At 39.4% G+C, this 17,800-nt stretch overlaps 2 protein-coding genes across 2 annotated transcripts; both read right to left on the bottom strand.

Moving 5' to 3' along the window:
* Positions 1–4,483: 4,483 nt before the first annotated feature.
* On the bottom strand, positions 4,484–10,150 carry psma3 (proteasome 20S subunit alpha 3). The gene is made up of 11 exons (XM_027011900.3): positions 10,014–10,150; positions 9,326–9,408; positions 9,030–9,153; positions 8,668–8,769; positions 7,795–7,868; positions 7,526–7,598; positions 6,812–6,877; positions 6,506–6,552; positions 4,913–4,980; positions 4,766–4,830; positions 4,484–4,687 (listed from the first exon to the last, which is right to left on the bottom strand). Exons 1-11 carry the CDS (start codon positions 10,032–10,034, stop codon positions 4,643–4,645), a joined length of 768 nt encoding a protein of 255 aa, XP_026867701.1. The 5' UTR covers positions 10,035–10,150; the 3' UTR covers positions 4,484–4,642.
* Positions 10,151–10,833: 683 nt separating this feature from the next.
* On the bottom strand, positions 10,834–17,800 carry adpgk2 (ADP-dependent glucokinase 2). The gene is made up of 6 exons (XM_027011991.3): positions 17,508–17,800; positions 16,475–16,634; positions 15,514–15,704; positions 15,197–15,293; positions 14,278–14,414; positions 10,834–13,096 (listed from the first exon to the last, which is right to left on the bottom strand). Exons 1-6 carry the CDS (start codon positions 17,695–17,697, stop codon positions 12,426–12,428), a joined length of 1,446 nt encoding a protein of 481 aa, XP_026867792.1. The 5' UTR covers positions 17,698–17,800; the 3' UTR covers positions 10,834–12,425.

The raw sequence follows: 17,800 nt of genomic DNA, 5'->3' as shown, positions 1-17,800 counted from the left end.
TGTCAGACTCAATTTTAAATGCGACACCGCTGAAAAGGTCAGTTGAAGGCTATGAGAGTAATGGCGTCTTGATTTCAATTCCGTGGGACGTCAGACACGGGTGTTTGACGTACACGGAAGATAACACCGTGCGGATAAAACGTGGTGTCTGTACTCGACTTATCTTATTCGCATTAACGTGTTTATTCAGTTTTACAGTTACCCGCTTACTTTCAGACACAAACGGACCGTGTTGTTCGAATGTTTTTTTAATGTTAAATTAGAGGTAGGATAAGCTACGTTAAAACGCCTTGTGATGGGACTTAATTTTTTTAATGAGCTGTTTTTCAAGTTAGTTTTTCTGTATCATTTTCTTACCTACAGTAAGCTTAATGAAAGTCAAAACAATAAGCGACACACCAAACATTTTTCCATGACCACAGAACATGAGGGCGTATATGGCAGTATTTCAGTTTGTTTTGGTTCGTTTGTTTGTTTGTTTGTTTGTTTTTGTTTGTTTGTTTGGGGGGTTGTTTGTTTGTTTGATAACGTGGTACTTACTTCAGAGCTTTCCTTATCAGTGAAGGCTGATATTATTTCTTTAAACCAGGCCTCTTGTATTTAAGTTAAAACAGAGTTCATACATGCCATCAGAGGTAGTCACGTACGAATTAAGGGTTTGAATGTCACTATGTTTATTTAAAAGCCACAGCAGTGGCACATTCTGTACTATATACACCTGTCGCATTTTACGCAGTTCTCAGAAAAAAAATGCTTTTGGCTAATCTGTGTAGTTTCCACATCAGGACTTTAATAACCCAGACAAGGAACTGGAGCAGTGCATAATGCTCACCTTAATAACTAATTTGACAGCTAATTACATTCAAACAGCACTGTACCACAAAACACTTTTATAGCTCAGTTGTTTGTTTATAGGTGAACTAACTTTACAATATGTGAACTTTTATATGTAATGATTAAAACTTGTGGTTGTTTTGGATTTTGTTGCTTGTTTTGGTTAAAATTATGATCAATAATTGTATTCATTTATTTTATAAAATCTGCTAAATTGTTTTGCCAAGTCAAATTATTTATAATAAATCATTATGCAAAAGGGAAGAGCTACAATTCTAGGATAATATAATTCAAGTAGATATAAAAACATAAGAATTTAAAAACTGGCTATAACAACCTCAAGAGTTAGCCTTAAAGAATAGTGAAGGACTTGTTATATGTTTGGGCTGAAACGGTACAGAATTGCCTTAAATGTTCCTCAGATCTTGAGGGTTTTTTAAAGCTCCTTTGTTGTTTTGTCTCCTTATTGGTTTCATACAATCATTTATATGCTTGAACTTTTTATGAATTTACAAAGCAAAAAGAAACCAGCTTAAAAGTTTTGGTAAATTGAGATGTTTATCAAGGTGTTTTGCCTGGGTTCTATCACCTGTCCACATTTGTATAAAGTTATATTTTACTTGCATTCATTTAAACCAGTATTTCTTTATATATAAAATTCTCACATTCCTCCTCCTCCAACATAAAGTACATTATAGACACTTAATATCCTTTGTCTGATCCATCATGGACACTCTTTCCTTACTGAGTTACCTGAAAGGGTCAGTGCCAATTATGCCCTGTTTCTAAACATTTATCCGATAGTGATTGCTGACTGATACACCAATGCATACCTATACTGAGCTGTACAGTACTTTTATTGAGAATTGTAACCTCAAACAGATTTCAAAACTTCAAATATTTAGATTAGCTTGTGTTCTGTCTGACTTACAAATCACAAAGTAATTATTCATTTTTGCAAATCAGTTAACTCCAAAAATATCCTTTGTTGCGTTTTGCAAATGTATGTGACATAAGCACAGTGTTTAAATGAGCTCAGCTCTTTGTCCAGGTAGATGATCCCCTTTCCAAACATTGCCGTGTCTGGCAGAATGCTGGCTGCTGCAGCCTCCTGGACTCTCAGCACTTGAGCAGTGCACTGCGCTCCTAATGCTTTAACATGCTGGACCACTCAGCTAGGGCTCATATGTTATGATATGATATAACTGGACGGCATTGATGGGTAAATATGATGCATATCATTCTAAATGGTTAAAGGATAGATTTCTTTTAGTCCAAAACAAAGTTGTTGTTGGCCATAATTTGTAAGGTATAAGCTTTACTAATGAGAATGTGGCTCCTCTTCTAACTTCCCACTGCTCAGTCCAGTGGGGTGATCTCAGCACTCTATAGTTAAACATAAAACACACAGATGGGTGTATTGGAACATGTATTCACAGCAAAGCTTGAGAGGCCCCAGTAGAACATCATCTAAAGACACGTACGATTAAGTTTCCTGATTTTGAAGATATAATGTTTTGTTTTGTTTTTTTGAAGAATTAAGCAATTGCCCCTATTTTCACTTTGTTTAAACTTGGTCAGAAGCTGCAAAAATTAAATGTATTTCTTAGTACTAAAGCTTCTGGCAGGTTTTACTATACACAATGGAAAAATTAATGGAAACCATTTTTAAACTCTGGTCTAGTTGCATATGTACATAAGTAAATATGTCCATATTTGCCAAATATGAGACTTGGTGTGCAAAGTGTTTGCAAGTCATTTCTCTTCCAGAGCGCGCACACACCTCTACCACTACAAAATGCCTTTAACACTGTAGTGCTTTACTTTCTCTGTGGCTATTGGACCCACATTAGTTTTTGGTTTATGCATGTGCATTTATGTTCATTACATGTTACATTTGTAACATCATATCCTATACATTCAGTATAAGTGTCTAATGTGTGTGTGTGTATATATGCTTTTAAAACATTAGACTGTGTACAAAAAAGAACAAGAAATCACTGTGTTGTCTGGTGAACACAGTATCTGCTATGAAGCATTTCAGTTATTTGGCTACCGTGGTTGTAAAGTGAATCCATGAAAAGTGTCAAGTCAAGTGACAGTACATAACTACATCAGCTTCACATTTAACATGACAAATGAGTTTACAGGTGTTCTCTAATTATCCTGATTTCAAAAGGAAGTGACAATTTCAACATTCCTTCAAAGACAGCAATGCTCTCCTGGTGATTGCTTCTTTTGGGATTCTTTTGGTGTACTACTACCATAGAAATGAGGCTATCACACTCACTCTGTATTTGCAAGGGCTTATTTTGCAATTATTTAGAGTAGTAAATTATTATAAATGTGGGGCACAAATGTAATAGTCTGGTGATTTGACACTAAATAAATTTACATGCACTTAATAATGCAATCATAATTGTATTTCTCTAGTTATCTGATTATTCCAGTGGTCATGTAAACAGCATAGTCTGATTTCTTAGATTGTATTATGGCCTAGAAATCAAATAAAGATAGCTGGGTTTTAGTAATTTGTGTACCCACACTCTTGAACAGCTAGCAGAATTAAACACAGAACCTGCAAAATGGGTATCAGACAGTTATGGGGAGACTCTGGAGCACAGTACATGCTCAGGGTAATTAAGAATTTGAATTGTGCACTATTAATAAACATTCGTAACCATATTTGCCAGTAAAGTGGGTCCATGTTTCCAAAAAGCCACAAAAGGAAGTTTGAAGTTACGTCACATCGTTCTGAGATTATTGGCTGGTTGCATAGTAGAAAACTGATTATTACCTGATTTATGTAAACCTAAAGTTTTCCCCATTATCAGAATTCCCAAGTGCATGTAAATGCGTTAGTCGTGTTACTGACAATCGGATTAAGTGCATGCAAACGCACTCTTTGACAGTTGCTCTATAGTTCGCTGCACTGGTTGGTGAAATATTTGTGTGGGTGTGGGTAATTTAAAGGCAGCCTCTTGGGACTATGTGCAAGACAGGACTGATCAGGTCAGTTGAAACAGCAGGGGTGGGTCATGCACACTTATGCATGCTGGAACCATCCACTGCATTTATAATGACTCTTCACTGGTGTTTTTCTGCCCATGGTTGCCTGAGCCAGCGTTACATCAAAGTCTGTGACATCTTGGCCAATTAGAGCCAGTATTTTTGATCTTGAAGTGTGCACGAGGCATTTTACAAATGTACTACAAAACCTACAGTAGCAGAGAGTCAGCCAGTCCTGATCTTTTGACAGCAAGCATGATGTGATGAGACATAATTTACTGTTCACAGGCCATTTAAGTCACTTATTTTAAGATGCGTGGCATGGATGAAATATGCAAGTATCAAGTGTAATGTGATGTGCTTTGAGTTTTACATATAGACAGACAAATAGTTGTCCTGCAGTTGATTACACTGGTGGCTGGCACTACTAACCCTCAGTACAAGGTTCAAGCCCTTGCAGTGTACTGCTTACCACATCTGTTTGTCTGCAATATAAATGTAAAGAATTGGGCATAAATATAGTTTAGCTCTACTAGACTTCAGTCTTTAGTCAAATACTCAATAAAAAGATGCATCTTAGTTACACCCATGAGTAAGTTTGTGAAACAATGTGTGAATGATCACAATTAACAAATGGAAGGCAAATTAATTCTTTTTATTTTTATTATTTTGTTTTTACACTCAAAAAAAACAAACAAGGACCTTGATTGGTTCAGTGACCAGAAAACATTAAAAACAACTTTACGAGATATGAAGTTTGAGCTATCTGGGTACATGGAAAAACGGGTGAGAATGCGGTCTACATGTTGTCCTCATCCGAGTCATCCTCCTCTTCCAACGATTCCTGTAAAGGCCATAAGATTGTATGAGCCAAAGCTGTTGACGTGAGACAGATCAGAGAGAGAGAGAGAGCTTAGCTTACTTTAGCATATTTCTCAGCCTCTTCTTTGATGTCCTTAGGGACAAGCTCATGTCTCCCTTTTGTGACTAAAGAGATAAAAAGTGCATTAATGTCTATCAGATCTGTTTACATTTGTTTACATTATTTTCTTTACGATCCATCTGTTACCTTCTCCAACCCAGCTAAGCTCCAACTCGAAGGTTTTGTCTTTCACCTCATCATGTACAATGTAGATGCTGTAAGGGGAGAAGAACATGTGCTGATGCTTTAATCTGGTTATGTATGGAAAATCAGGGTTTCCCCCACACTTTTTTTTTATTGTACTGCTGCTGTAAACCACTTTTGGAAAAAAGTATAATTATGAGAGCAAGCAAGCTTATTATTATTTTTAGACTTTGTGCTTGTCTCAAAGTTCCAACCCCCTTCTAAAGACAATCACACACATATTTAACAGCACAGGACAGGACGAGTTAAACTTGCACATCCGCACAGTGTCTCGAAGAGAAGCCGCCTGAGCTGTGAATCTCACGTTTTCTGCTGCTTAATATTTCGGTCCAAAATCAATACATGTACATCCAGATTTCCTGCTTGTTGTCAGTCCTCACATCTCTGAGCTCTGAATAAGGAGGGTCTATTTGCATGAGGTTTACAGCTTCAAAACCACGTTTTAATTGAGAAGTGTACTGCTCTGCCTAAAACCACATGCCAGCTGTGCAAGCCAGCAACCGCCTTCCTCGTGCTCAAAAAATACATTCTCTTGCTTTCAGAATCAAACCACATCAATTTCAAAATAAAATGTAGTGATGGGCAGCCGAAGCCTCATGAAGCGCTTGGGGCTTCTTCTTGATTTGTGCTGTTAAAAGATTCCAAATACTGGAGCATTGAAAGCTGATGCCACAATGGTGACACCAGGTGGTTTTCAGAAATTATAGCAGCCACAGGCAGTGCAGCACTGCAAACTATACAACGCTCGATTGTTTAAATATTTCATAAAAAATGTGACGAGACGTTTTAATTATTAAAGTTCTGCAATAATTTAATATAGTTTCCCCTTTTTGTATTTTCTCACAATTGCTGCAAACTATACTCGGAGGCAACAGGTTGATATGGTCAGACCCTTTTGAACATTTCTTCCCCCTTTTTGCTTCCATATTTTATACATTTCCAATTTTGTAGTAAAAAAGATGGCTGGGATTTTACACCCTCTTATAGCTTGCAAGTTATAGGACAGTGCCAAACCTATGAGAGTCCCACCCCCATCCAGAGTTCTGGTAAACTATGAAGCTTCAGACATCATTAGTCACATGTTTATTACAAGCTTCATTACACTTTGTCCAATCAGCATGTCTGTAGCGAACGCCCCATCACTAATAATGTTTTAAGATTCTTCCCATAGCCTGTTTTTTAAATGATATCTTGGCAATCCCTGATGGCTGAAACTATTGTATATGGAATAAAATTCAGCATTTCTCAGTTCTCTGGAGAACTCCCACACTGTACAGTTTAGTGTGTCCCGTGCTGTTGCAGACATGTTGCATCTCATCCACCAAACCTTTAAGACCCTGAGAAGTTAAATGTGGAAAGATCTGCAGTGCATGGATCTTTTACACCACATGCCTAAACAAGGCTGCATCCTAAAGCACCACGATGCAGTTGTAACTAGATGCTTATTCCCAAAGACTGTGTAATAATACACCCATGTGTAATAACCAGGTAAGCTTCCACTGTAGTACTTCTATAAAGTCTTCAGGTCACACTTACATTTTTGCAACCTCCTTTACCAGCTCTCTGCATGTCATTTCTTTCATCTGTTGAAATAAAGAGGGTGTTAAATATTTACAAATGTTGATTAAGTGAGGAAAAACCATTAACCCCTCTACTGAAGATCTTTCATATAACCTTCATCCAACTCTGTCGACAAGAATCAGAAATGCAGCAACTGTCAAATGTTGCATCTAAAATGTCAACACAATTACACACAAAATTAAAAATCACTCTAGAGGGGGGAAACCCTACAGTGTGTAAAAGAAGTTTAGTGTACAAATAAATAAATAAATGCCATCTCACCTGAAGTTTCTCAATTTCTGTTTTTGCAGCCTGCTTTGCTTTTCCAATGGCACAGCCCCAGTAACCCTTAAAAACAAAAAGCAAACATGAAGTTACCATAATATTTATAAACAAAGTGCATACAGACTTGCACAACACAAACCTGAATAACTTTAAATTTAAAAAGCAATGATAATTAATCCAACTTGAAACTGCATTTTAGGGTGTGTTCAATTAAAATGAACCCTGGGGTGGTTGCTTTGTTTTTACAGTTCGTTAGAGCAAGTGAGAACACTGCCTTTTGAACTCTGGTGTGCACCAAATAAGCAAATCAAGACCCCTTTGTGCAGGTCCATCTTGATCTCCTTCCAAATGAACTGATGTGGTTCATTTGAAGTGTGAACAAAGTATGGACCAAAGATGCCAACAAACCAAACTTAGAATGTGATGTCATTTCTGCTGCTGTTTTGACACTTTATACATTTTATCATCTCTTCATGAGTTTCCACCTGGCAAAATTGCCATCAGCTGTACACAAACCCAGCAAGCACAATGGTAAATATGTCAGTGTGAACGATAAGAGAACAAGTACTAAAACACAACAGTTCATCATTTTCTCCTTTGGCTTGAATCAAGGCAACTGAACTGCAAATCTAAAGTCACCATCAGAGTATACTACCAGTTCTGTGCTAGGGAAGTCATACATATGAAATTTTACATTAAGAGAGATCTTACATATGAAATCCCTGATGGATCTACCATGTAGAGCTGAGGGCCATCATCGTCATCATAAGATCCAAGGATGAAACTGGAAGCAGAGAAATTAGCATTACTGACACATTACAGACTTTCACAGACACAAATACTTTACCAGCTTAAAAAGTACTTAAAGTTTTTTTCTCCTTAAAACTTATGAATCTGCTTTGTATCGTTTAAAAATAATCAGTTCATTTTCCCAAAGAGGTTTGAAAGTTTCTTTCTATTAGAGACGTCTCCAGACCTACCTGCAGCCAAAAGGGCGTACAGCACTGTATAATGTGTAAGCGTGAACATACATTGCAACTCTGTCTGCCAAATGCTGTTTGGAAAAAGAGCAAACACAGGAGTGGATTTAAAAGCATTTCATGACCAACAGTCTAGTAAATATAGCTTTCCAATAAATAAGTGGAAGGATTACTTTTTTTTTCTTAATATTCAAGAAATAATGGAGAGTCATTTAACTGAGTAATTTGTTCATTTAGTGTAAGTGAAGTGTAAGTGATGTCATTTCTTTTTTCAAGCCGTCAGTATGTGTTATCCATCGCCTTATCACAGGGCTACTATTGGCTGGATTTTAGAGTGTTAGACCACTCAGAAGCCAGCGGTTAAATCCCCAGAAACACAGTAGCAATTGATAAACTTGTACCAGATCAACACTCACATCAGCACCATTAACATGTCAGTGTGTTGAGAATGGTCCTGTGGTCAGAAAATGACCAGTGAGTAATAGGGTAGAGGGTGACTGATGCATGATAACAGATGTTTCTGTAAATGCACACTTAAAAATGCATCTAAGATGGGCATTTCTAAAAGTGGTCAGTGAGTGAGCATGGAGGTACATGGAAGGTATGTTTAATACTACAAGTGAATGCATATATTCTTTAGTCAATAACTATCCATTTTGCTAACTAACATGATAAGCAGTAAATCAGCACTACAATCAAAGGAATTATCCCAATATTCTGGATGCTTTAAAATAAGGTAAATATAAATCTAAAGTGAATAGAACATGAGTATTTTACTCTGAGTAAACTCTACTTAGAAACATTGTATGTCCTATCTTTTACTTACGATGACAATGTGGAAAAACAATGTGGAGCCAGAGCATCCCATCATACCTTAAGAGGGATGTCATGCCCATAATTGGAGCGGAAGTTGGAGGCCTCCTCCCTGGCCACCTCTGAGAGAGATCTGGCATCAGCCAATAGCCCTGCCACAGCCTGAAGTACACAGAAAAAGGCATTTTATTCAACATTCACATTAAAAAGAAACTATACCACTCAAACGGTGAAAGGACCATACATGCATCTGTCCTCTTATGACCACTGAACATTGCATCACAAGAGGCAAAATACTTCAGGTAGGTATTGCAGTCTTTGAGTTGCAATACCTCTCAAGATGCATCATTTTTTCATGTTTTTCCCCCCTGAACAATAATCACTAATCACTAATCATTCATCTAAAGATCATCGATACGCACCATTCCAACATGCCGATCAATGTTGAAGATGCGCTTGTTGGAACCTTCCTCATACAGTTTGGACAGGACTAATTTTTCTACTCCAAACACCACTCCGTCTTTGCAGCGGATTCCAATCGCTGTGCTACATAAACAAGCAAATAATTTACGTTGTAGCACTAGTCATCATACTGCAAATCTGGGAGAAACATGTGTCAAATCAGATTATTCGTGGGCATTTTTAGATCCAAACGCAGTAGCGTAATGTAACGGGAAAAGCTGCTGCACACAATTGGCGAATAAAATGCGACATCTACCTGCTGTTTTCTACTGCTTTCATGGCGTATTCAACTTGAAATACCCTGCCATCCGGCGAAAAAGTGGAAGCAGATAAATCATACTGAATTGGAGGAGGGAGGGGGAGAGAAGAGCTTTTGATTAAGTACATGCCTAATAGATCATGCAGTCACTTACATAAATACACATTCGGAGACCGTCTTTCTTTATTGTATTTACTTTTTTTAAATCACAGCATTAAGATAGTAGACACAGACATTAAGAATTTGAATTTACAGTGAAAACGCTATATTGCTACGTTCTGGAAACAGCAGTTTCACTTTTGTTAGCTGGGCGCTAGCTAACGTTGCGTTATGTCATTTGAACTGAGTGCAGCGCGCTAGCGTTTGCTAACATTAGCCAGCCATTCAATGTTAGCAAGCAGTGACTCAGCAGAGGAACAAACCAAAACAGGATGAAAAGTCTACCAATTACATAGTAAATAAAACTCGCACTGTGTACTACCTGTAAGATTTTATTGGTCTTGCACGAACTATTTTAAGCAGTCTCCTGCCCTTATTTGACTAGTAACTTAGATCCAAGCCCCTTGAATGCTATTCGGCATTGTGATAGCAAGAGAGCTAGCAGAATGACGGACCAAAAACATTCATCAAACAGTAAGCTTCGTTTTTAAGAATGAACCAGTAAAAAGCTAACGGTTTCACTTACCCCGGTCCCGATAGAGCTCATTTTATATTACAGTGAGAGAGTGTAAATAGCGAAAACTGGTTGCCTAACTACAGCATTGGCTAACTTTAGCAGAATATTTCTACGCTCCTTTCAGTTCGCAATAAGATTGTCGCTGATTGGACGCACTATTTTCTAATCAGGAAGCAAATGTGACGTGAAGCGGCTCTGTTAAGATTCAGTTTCAGAATAAAGGTCTAGGGGGGGGGTCTTTTGTGTCGTATTTTAGTATACTACACAATGTTCTTGTAAACGGGAAATAATACTATTGGCGTTGACTACTGATTCAACAAATGCAGAAAGCTAATTTTACATTATCCTGACATTTCACAAGAAACTACCAGTTGCTGCATTTGTGCATTAAATAGTATCAAAAGCACTACATTCTGGACCCCATCATCAATGAGAAGTGAACATCGTCACTCCTTGAAATATATTTCAGACTTTTAATACACATGGAGGGATCCAAGTTTATCTGATACTGCACACACTTTTCTCAGTTCAGGAATGTTTACTGAAATATTCTAGATCAGGTTTTGACATATGACCTGGATTCATTTCTGAAGCAAGCAATGAACTCAGATCTTTAGTTTTTACTAAAGCTATAGCTCAAAGATTAATTTAACCAAACCCATCTGAATTATGCATGCTGACCTTACCAACCAGGCCTATCAATCAATGTCCCCAGAGAGAAAATCAGCATGTTAAACATGTTTCCACCCAATCACTGTACTGGTAGCCAAAAAAGAACTTGCATTTGTATGCGCAGTATTTCTACACTTCAGACACAAACAGTAGTATCTCAGAAACGGAATGTATGTTTTTATTACATATATATTATGAAAAGTCATGCACAAGCAAAACTTTTCCAAACAAGAGTTTTTCATTCACAAAACTTGTTTCAGAGATACAAACCAGTCGAACCAGGTTTAAAAAGGCAGTTAATTAAAATTCACTTTCAGCATGACACACTATAACATAACAGACATATTAATTCCATCAACTTATGGCTCAGTGCTATGCTACTATTCATTCAAAAACCTTTCAATCATTATATGTGCATTCTCTCAAACTCACATAATTCTGTATAGAAATTATGTATATAGAAATATGCATATAGATCACAAGAAAAGTCAATACTGCCATTGCTCTCATGTTTAATATTAAATATGCCTTCTTCTGACCCAACGGTCAATCACTGTTTCTGTCTCAACTCCTCGTTGCATCGGGCTGTACTGCCAGTGCTGCTGGCGCGACTGCTCTTCCCCACCCTGGCAGCTCAGTTGCTTTCTCACTCAAGCGACATGGACCCCAAGCAGCCAGGCTCAGCTAGTCCCAGAGGTGCAGCTTTCTGCAGGCCCTCGCTCCCATGGCTCAGCCAAGGGCGCACACCCTCAACTTTCTCCACCATCGCTCAGCTGCGACCTGCAAAAGGAGGGTAGCAGCAAGAAACACCTCCATCCCAGGTCCCACAGAACCCTACCTCAAGTAAATACTTTAATTAAATGTAGCCATCAATAGATATGGTCGAGATCAAGCACCCAATGTATTCTACCAAAGGCACAGGAGGTAGGTCGATAATGGATTAGTGGGTTAGTACTGCAGCTGCCAAGCACAGAGTGTGAGATGCATGTGCATGAGAGCTCAAGAACCAGACATGCTTGTTATACACCAGTGATGCCCTTTGTTTGACAGGAAAACCTCATTACAAGATCTCCTTCACAAGCACTCAAGCCCACAAGCCCACACATGTGCATGAACTAAAATGACAGTTGGGTGGCTTTTTTTTGGTCATATTTCAAATTTTAAAAAGCCCAGGAAAAACTGCAGGAAATGAGAAAGTCCAAACAGAGAAAAGATAATGCTACAGATGCTGTGCTAAAATGCATTATCTTTAATGCATAATTAATTAGAAATAAAATTATAAAATGATGAGAAATAAAAACATGCAAATCCCCATCATGTCATCATAAAAAAATAGTTAAAGTAATAGAAAAGGAGATGTAATACATGAAACCCCAAGAAAAATGGAATGGACCAAAACAACAAATATCTATGTTCCAACAGAGTTAGCATAAGAGAAAGAAGAAAAACAGAAAAGAATATAGGGGAGAACATTTTCATGACAATATGAGGTGGAATGAGCTCATCTATATTTGGGTTTCAAACCAGCATTGAACAGATTCAAGTATCTTAGTGAGTGGCTACAACTGACTGGCCCTAGATGTGCAAAAACTACATGCAACATTTGAAAGTTTTATATGTCCTTATATGACAAAAAGACGTACTTGATTTTTAATTTCTGAACCCAATTTTGAAGCATAAAAACAAAAGCCTTCGTGTGATAGGGTCACTGATACGGATGCAGTTTGGACTCTGCGTTGGCAAGACAGCTCAGATCTGCAGAACAAGGCCAGCGGCAGAGATGTTGTCTCCTCCTCCAGCGGTCTGATACACTTCCGTACACACGAGCACCGGCGCCACACAGATCTCGTAGTCGTCTTCCAGCCAGCAGGACACGGGCCGGGTCTCCTGAAGGGGAATCCTCTGGCTCCCCTCCCTCCTGCTCACCGAGAATGACTCGTCCATGAGGAGGCGGGCCTTGCTGGGGTCGATGTCCGCTGAGCCACACACATGCCGGTTGGCCGTGAGCGAGGCCTTGGCTGTGGCCGACATAGTGTTCTTCCACTGGGAGCCGCGCGTGACAATTATGGCCTGGAAGGCCAGCGTGTGCACGTGGAGTCTGGAGAGGGGACGACCCGCACCGGCCGCCTGCTGCCGTCGGTTCACCAGGCGGTACAGCTCACGCATCTGGTCCAGGACGGTCGCCACGCGTGGGTTGGGGTCGGACAGCACAGTCACGTTGGTGCCGCGGAACAGGCTGAGAAGATTAGGCAGCTCCTGCTCGTTCATGCCCAGCGAGTCTGCATGGGGGAACACGAAGCGCAGCAGATCCCACAGCAGGTCCTCGTCCACAAAGCTGGCCATTTCAAAATGGACACTGGTCTGAGGGGCGGCGGAGGACAGCATCCTTGCCAGGTGACTCAGCAAAGCCTCGCGCTGGCCTACGGCACACACACGGGGGTGGGGGGTACAAACAGGTATCAAACACACTAAATCAATCTACTTAAATATTTATTCTTTTTGAACTGGTTAAGATGGTTTACACTTGATTGGGTTAATAATTTCATTTTATTATTACTTTCTACTAGTGAGATATTAATTTACTGTCATCACTTGGCAACTAAAATAAAAAGTGCTGTGTAAACAAATTTTATTAGTATTATTTAAGGAATTTATATTGTAGTGTATTGTCTTCAGTGTGGTCATCAGTGTCTTCAGTGTGGTCAGTGCATGGCTGAACAGTCCATCACATCTAATCCTGTTTTCACTCCAGAGCATACTGATAATGGAGCACAAACTCAACTAAATCTACCAAATGTAATGAACTATCAGTGCTTTCCCCATAGTGGCTGGAAACATTGGCTTATTAACCCCATGGCGACAATCTTTCACAAGCTGACATTCACACTGCTCACTCATCTAGTCAATGTTAAACACAGAAAATGTTTTCAAACTTTAAGCAGACAAAAAACCCAATGAGAGTCCAAGCACATAGATGTCAATTGTAATTATACACAGGAATAAAATACCAACTATCCTGTGCCAAACCTCTAGAGTTTCACATAGGGCCTGGCCCACTCACTTCATACAATACCAAAACCTCGCAAGCTCTTAACAGTCATCAGGTAGACACATCGCTTTGCCTATTTCACTGAATGAAGCCCACAATTAATCTAGTGTTTCTACTTGAAGTAGCCTCCATAATGTTAGAGTGTCTTGATTTCATGACTCTGTGTCAAATTACCAGAGCAGGCCATTTCAGATTTACTGGTAATCTCTGTAAAATGAACATAACCAAATTTGTTTCCAGCATTTTTTCCCCCCATGAGCACGATGGCTATATAAAGATCGTCCAAAAAACGAATTGCTTAAACCACAGTACCTTTGTAGAGACGTGTGACATTTCTTAATCGTTCATTAATTTTTAACAAACCTTAATCATGATTAATGATTGCATTCTAATTGGCAGCACTAAATGAATACTTGATTAGACATGACATGGTTTAATTTGCCTTGGTTAATGCTTAAATCAATGCTTGATCTTCATTATCCCTTCTACTGATTCCATTTTATTCACTAAGCACGTAGGACGAGTGTAATGTGTTGCTCGCCCTGAGATGACCTTGTTTAAAGGGGAAGTTGTCCATCATCTGAAGACCTCCCACCACAAGCAAGTCTGGCTTAAAAGTCTGCAGTCTCTTCTCAAACTCCTCCATCGAGTCCAAGTAGGGGTTGTGGTCGTCACTGTGGATTATGTACCTATGGGGCAGAAAGAAAGAGTTCAGGTAAACAGTGCAACTGCAAAGCATTACCAAGTTATTACACACAGAGAAGCTAAACACATGGATATTTTGGGCCCTATGTCCATATCACTGGGCAAATCCATGTGCAGTGTGCAAGTCTACTGAGGGCTTTTGGGGTACAATATTAGATATTCAGACAATTTTGCATAACAGTGCAAGTGGTAAGAGGATAGCTCTTTACAGAAATGTTTACATTTATGGTATTTTGCAGACAAATGGTTAACAAATGCTTCTTGTTAACAGAAAGAATTAGGCAGTTAGAATCACTGATGACATTCCATGCCAAAATGAACTACACCGAGGTGAATGACACTATATATCTGATGACACAACATAGACTCGTAGCTTACACAAGGAACAACTCTGCCTGCTTGAAACTTGCTGATTACGAAGTACACTTGAATATAACTTCTGCTTCTGCAGTAGGAAACTTAAGAAAACTAACTCAGTACAGCATTCTGAAGTTCCACCCACACATCTGGATGTGATAGATTTTTACCATGTAACCAAGCAGAGTGGAATCTGATAGGTTCCAACCACCCCAGAATTCCAAAATGTACCCAGTGGCTCTAAATCTTCAATTAATGCTTCCACCACTAAACTTATTCGTCACTTCTATGGAAGCAGCTGGACTTGGTAAACACACTCCACCTCCAAAAAGAGAATGTGGATTCCAAAGTGATATAGTGGATCAGGTCAACATCAGTTGGCTAGGTAAATTAAAGGCTACAAGCAAACCTGTTAGCCCTTCGGGAGGTGTACTGCCCCCAAGTGGCCCCAGCTGGGTACTCCAGTATCAGGTGGATGTCTGGCTCTTCCACTGTGTTACCTGCCACTAGAATGAGAACGGAAGCACATAGACAATGAAGGACAAGAACGTTACAGGTGCCATACCAGAAATACCAGAAGTCATTCCTCAGACATTCCTATTAGCGACACAAAAAGTTTCATCAACCACATACAGACTAGTTGAGCTTTGATGTGAATAAAATAATCCATACATTTGATTCTATTTCCTTATTATAGGGAAGGCAGCAGTGGAGGCAATATCTAACCCGTAATGTGCTGCGAGAGGACGTCATTAAAGTCTGTGCTGAAGCTTCCCCCAAGCAGCACACTGCAGCCTTCACCAGCCATCCTGCTGGCCATCACAGGTGCGTTGCCCCCTATCGACCAGCGGTTACCCGGCAACTCTCGAGAGGCCTCCACCAGCTGACTGAAGAGTGTGTCGTTCAGCACGAACCTCCTGCAAGTCAAACGGACAAAGAAAAGAAATATTGTGTTCCACATGCTGTAATCTACACACATATGCTGCAAATACGCTCTACATGCAAAGGACCATCCTTCAGTGTGATAGTGTGATAGCGCCCCCCCTTGGACATAACAGGCCTTAAGCAAATGTGGACACACCCACTGATTACTCATTTACATATATTTAGAACCAACTCTATGATGATCTTGCTAATTTCCATATTAATTACTAAGTTTAACAACAGGCAGGAATGGTTGGTATTTGGAAAAAGGCGGTTTGGAATCATTGTCTGATTGACTTCATGCGATAACTGGATCCATCAGTATTAGTGCGATTAAGAACCATTCACATACAGTATCAAAAGTTAAAATCAATTATTCTAGCCTTGCTTACTATGGTAAACACCTAAATAATTTAAATTAGTCACCTAGGTCTGTGCACAGACTTCAGCAAGAGTTCATTTTACTACACTGTGCATATTTCAAATCTTGATGGTCATGCCTTTTGTATGAGACTATTGGCTGGACCTGAAATCCGAGCTCCTGAAATCCAAGCCCTGTGGCATAAGCAAATGTGTATTCACACAACTGCAGACGATGGCCTGAAACTTGCTTCTCTGACTGACATTCAAAAAATATAGAAATATATCATTGAATTCCAGTGTGGGTGAGCCAAAAAACCCAACTCACCTGCTTTCTGAAGCTGAAGGTATCCTATTACATACAGTCACAGTAAGATTCCGTTTGTTCTCTCCACACACTTACTCTGAAGCTGCTCCCGGAGCAAAAAAGTAGGCGAAGCTCTGGGCCAGCTGCTCTGCATTCTCAACGTAGTCATGGTGCAGGGGTCGCCCAGCTGGCTGCAGACCGACCGCGTTCAGCAGGGTCACGCCATCCACGATGATGTCCACACAGCCACCAAAGCCTGATATGTGGTAGAGTGCAACATATGTGGATATGCAGAAGAGCTCGGAAGATATCAGACACTCAAACTGTTTTTGCTGCCTGCTCCAATGTTTACAAATAGAATAGCATCAGTATTAGGCTAATGCAAACATGGTCAAGACCTAATTCTATTGAACTTTGATACTGTCTTCACTGTTTGTCCACTTAGCATAATTTATCAGATCCTACGTGATTAAAGTTAGTAATCTTACATATGGGCATACTCTTTAAGCTCCACTATCCAGTGGAGCAAGTATTTTTTATATCGATAAAAAGAAAAATTTAATTTCAAAACGTGAAATCCAATCTTTTATGATTTATGAGAACATGTAGGTAAATATGACTTTTTATATAGATGACATGCCAACACTATATACCATAACATCACAATAAATAGGCCTGCCTATTAACAGACCACTAAAGGGTCAGTTGTTTGACAGCTAAATAAATTCCACATCACTTCTGACACACATGGACTGTAACTTACTTTTTAATTAGGTCTAAGCCTGAATAACTAAAGTTCTTTACACTAGTTGCAATTAAAGATACAGAACTTAAAAAGTTATGAACTAAATCATCAGCATCACTGAATTTGCAGGTCAAAACTGCTGACAGCATGTAAAAGTATAATGTCATCAATAATTTAAACAGGTAGGCTACACCAGGTGAGAATTTAAACCAAGATATAGGGAAAAAATGGTAAAAGATCATTTCAGATGTGTAGCTGAAATAACTTGGATGTATAACCAACCCTAACGTAGCTAAGAACTGAGACTTGCTTATCTGTGGTCTGAAATGTACGACACCTCTCCATTAGACGTGACTCATCAAGGAAGGCTGAGGCTAGTCTTACCTACGGCCACTCTTGGTCGGGCGACATCGTTTATGCCCACTTTACGTTCAGCACGAAGCAGAGAGGACAGCACGGCGTCCAGCCTTTCATCCAGTACTGAACGAGGCAGTCGGAACCAGTAGGCAAACAGAACCACGGCAATGGATAAAACGGTCCCATATTTGAAACCAGAGCGCAGCTCAATGGCCATTTCACTTAACGCCCCTATTAGCCAGACGTTAATGCGACTACTGGCCTCAAGAGATATGATAGTAACGCAGAAATAGTGAGTGGACGTGTATGCAACAAGCGAA

Source organism: Electrophorus electricus, chromosome 10 (assembly GCF_041902795.1).
Source record: "Electrophorus electricus isolate QZ-2024a chromosome 10, ASM4190279v1, whole genome shotgun sequence".
NCBI lineage: Eukaryota > Metazoa > Chordata > Actinopteri > Gymnotiformes > Gymnotidae > Electrophorus > Electrophorus electricus.
This window is presented reverse-complemented; position numbering and strand designations above follow the sequence as displayed.

What these genes read in the sequence shown, in the direction of transcription:
- psma3 (XM_027011900.3), bottom strand. Translation starts at nt 10,034, where the DNA reads ATGAGCTCTATCGGGACCGGG. An exon ending in ATCCATCAGGGATTTCATAT is followed by an intron (nt 6,878 to 7,525) that starts GTAAGATCTCTC and finishes TTTGTTTTTAAG; the next exon opens with GGTTACTGGGGCTGTGCCAT. An exon ending in GCTTAGCTGGGTTGGAGAAG is followed by an intron (nt 4,831 to 4,912) that starts GTAACAGATGGA and finishes TTATCTCTTTAG; the next exon opens with TCACAAAAGGGAGACATGAG.
- adpgk2 (XM_027011991.3), bottom strand. Translation starts at nt 17,697, where the DNA reads ATGGCCATTGAGCTGCGCTCTGGTTTCAAATATGGGACCGTTTTATCC. An exon ending in CCGACCAAGAGTGGCCGTAG is followed by an intron (nt 16,635 to 17,507) that starts GTAAGACTAGCC and finishes ACCACATATCAG; the next exon opens with GCTTTGGTGGCTGTGTGGAC. An exon ending in GCTCCGGGAGCAGCTTCAGA is followed by an intron (nt 15,705 to 16,474) that starts GTAAGTGTGTGG and finishes TTTGACTTGCAG; the next exon opens with GAGGTTCGTGCTGAACGACA.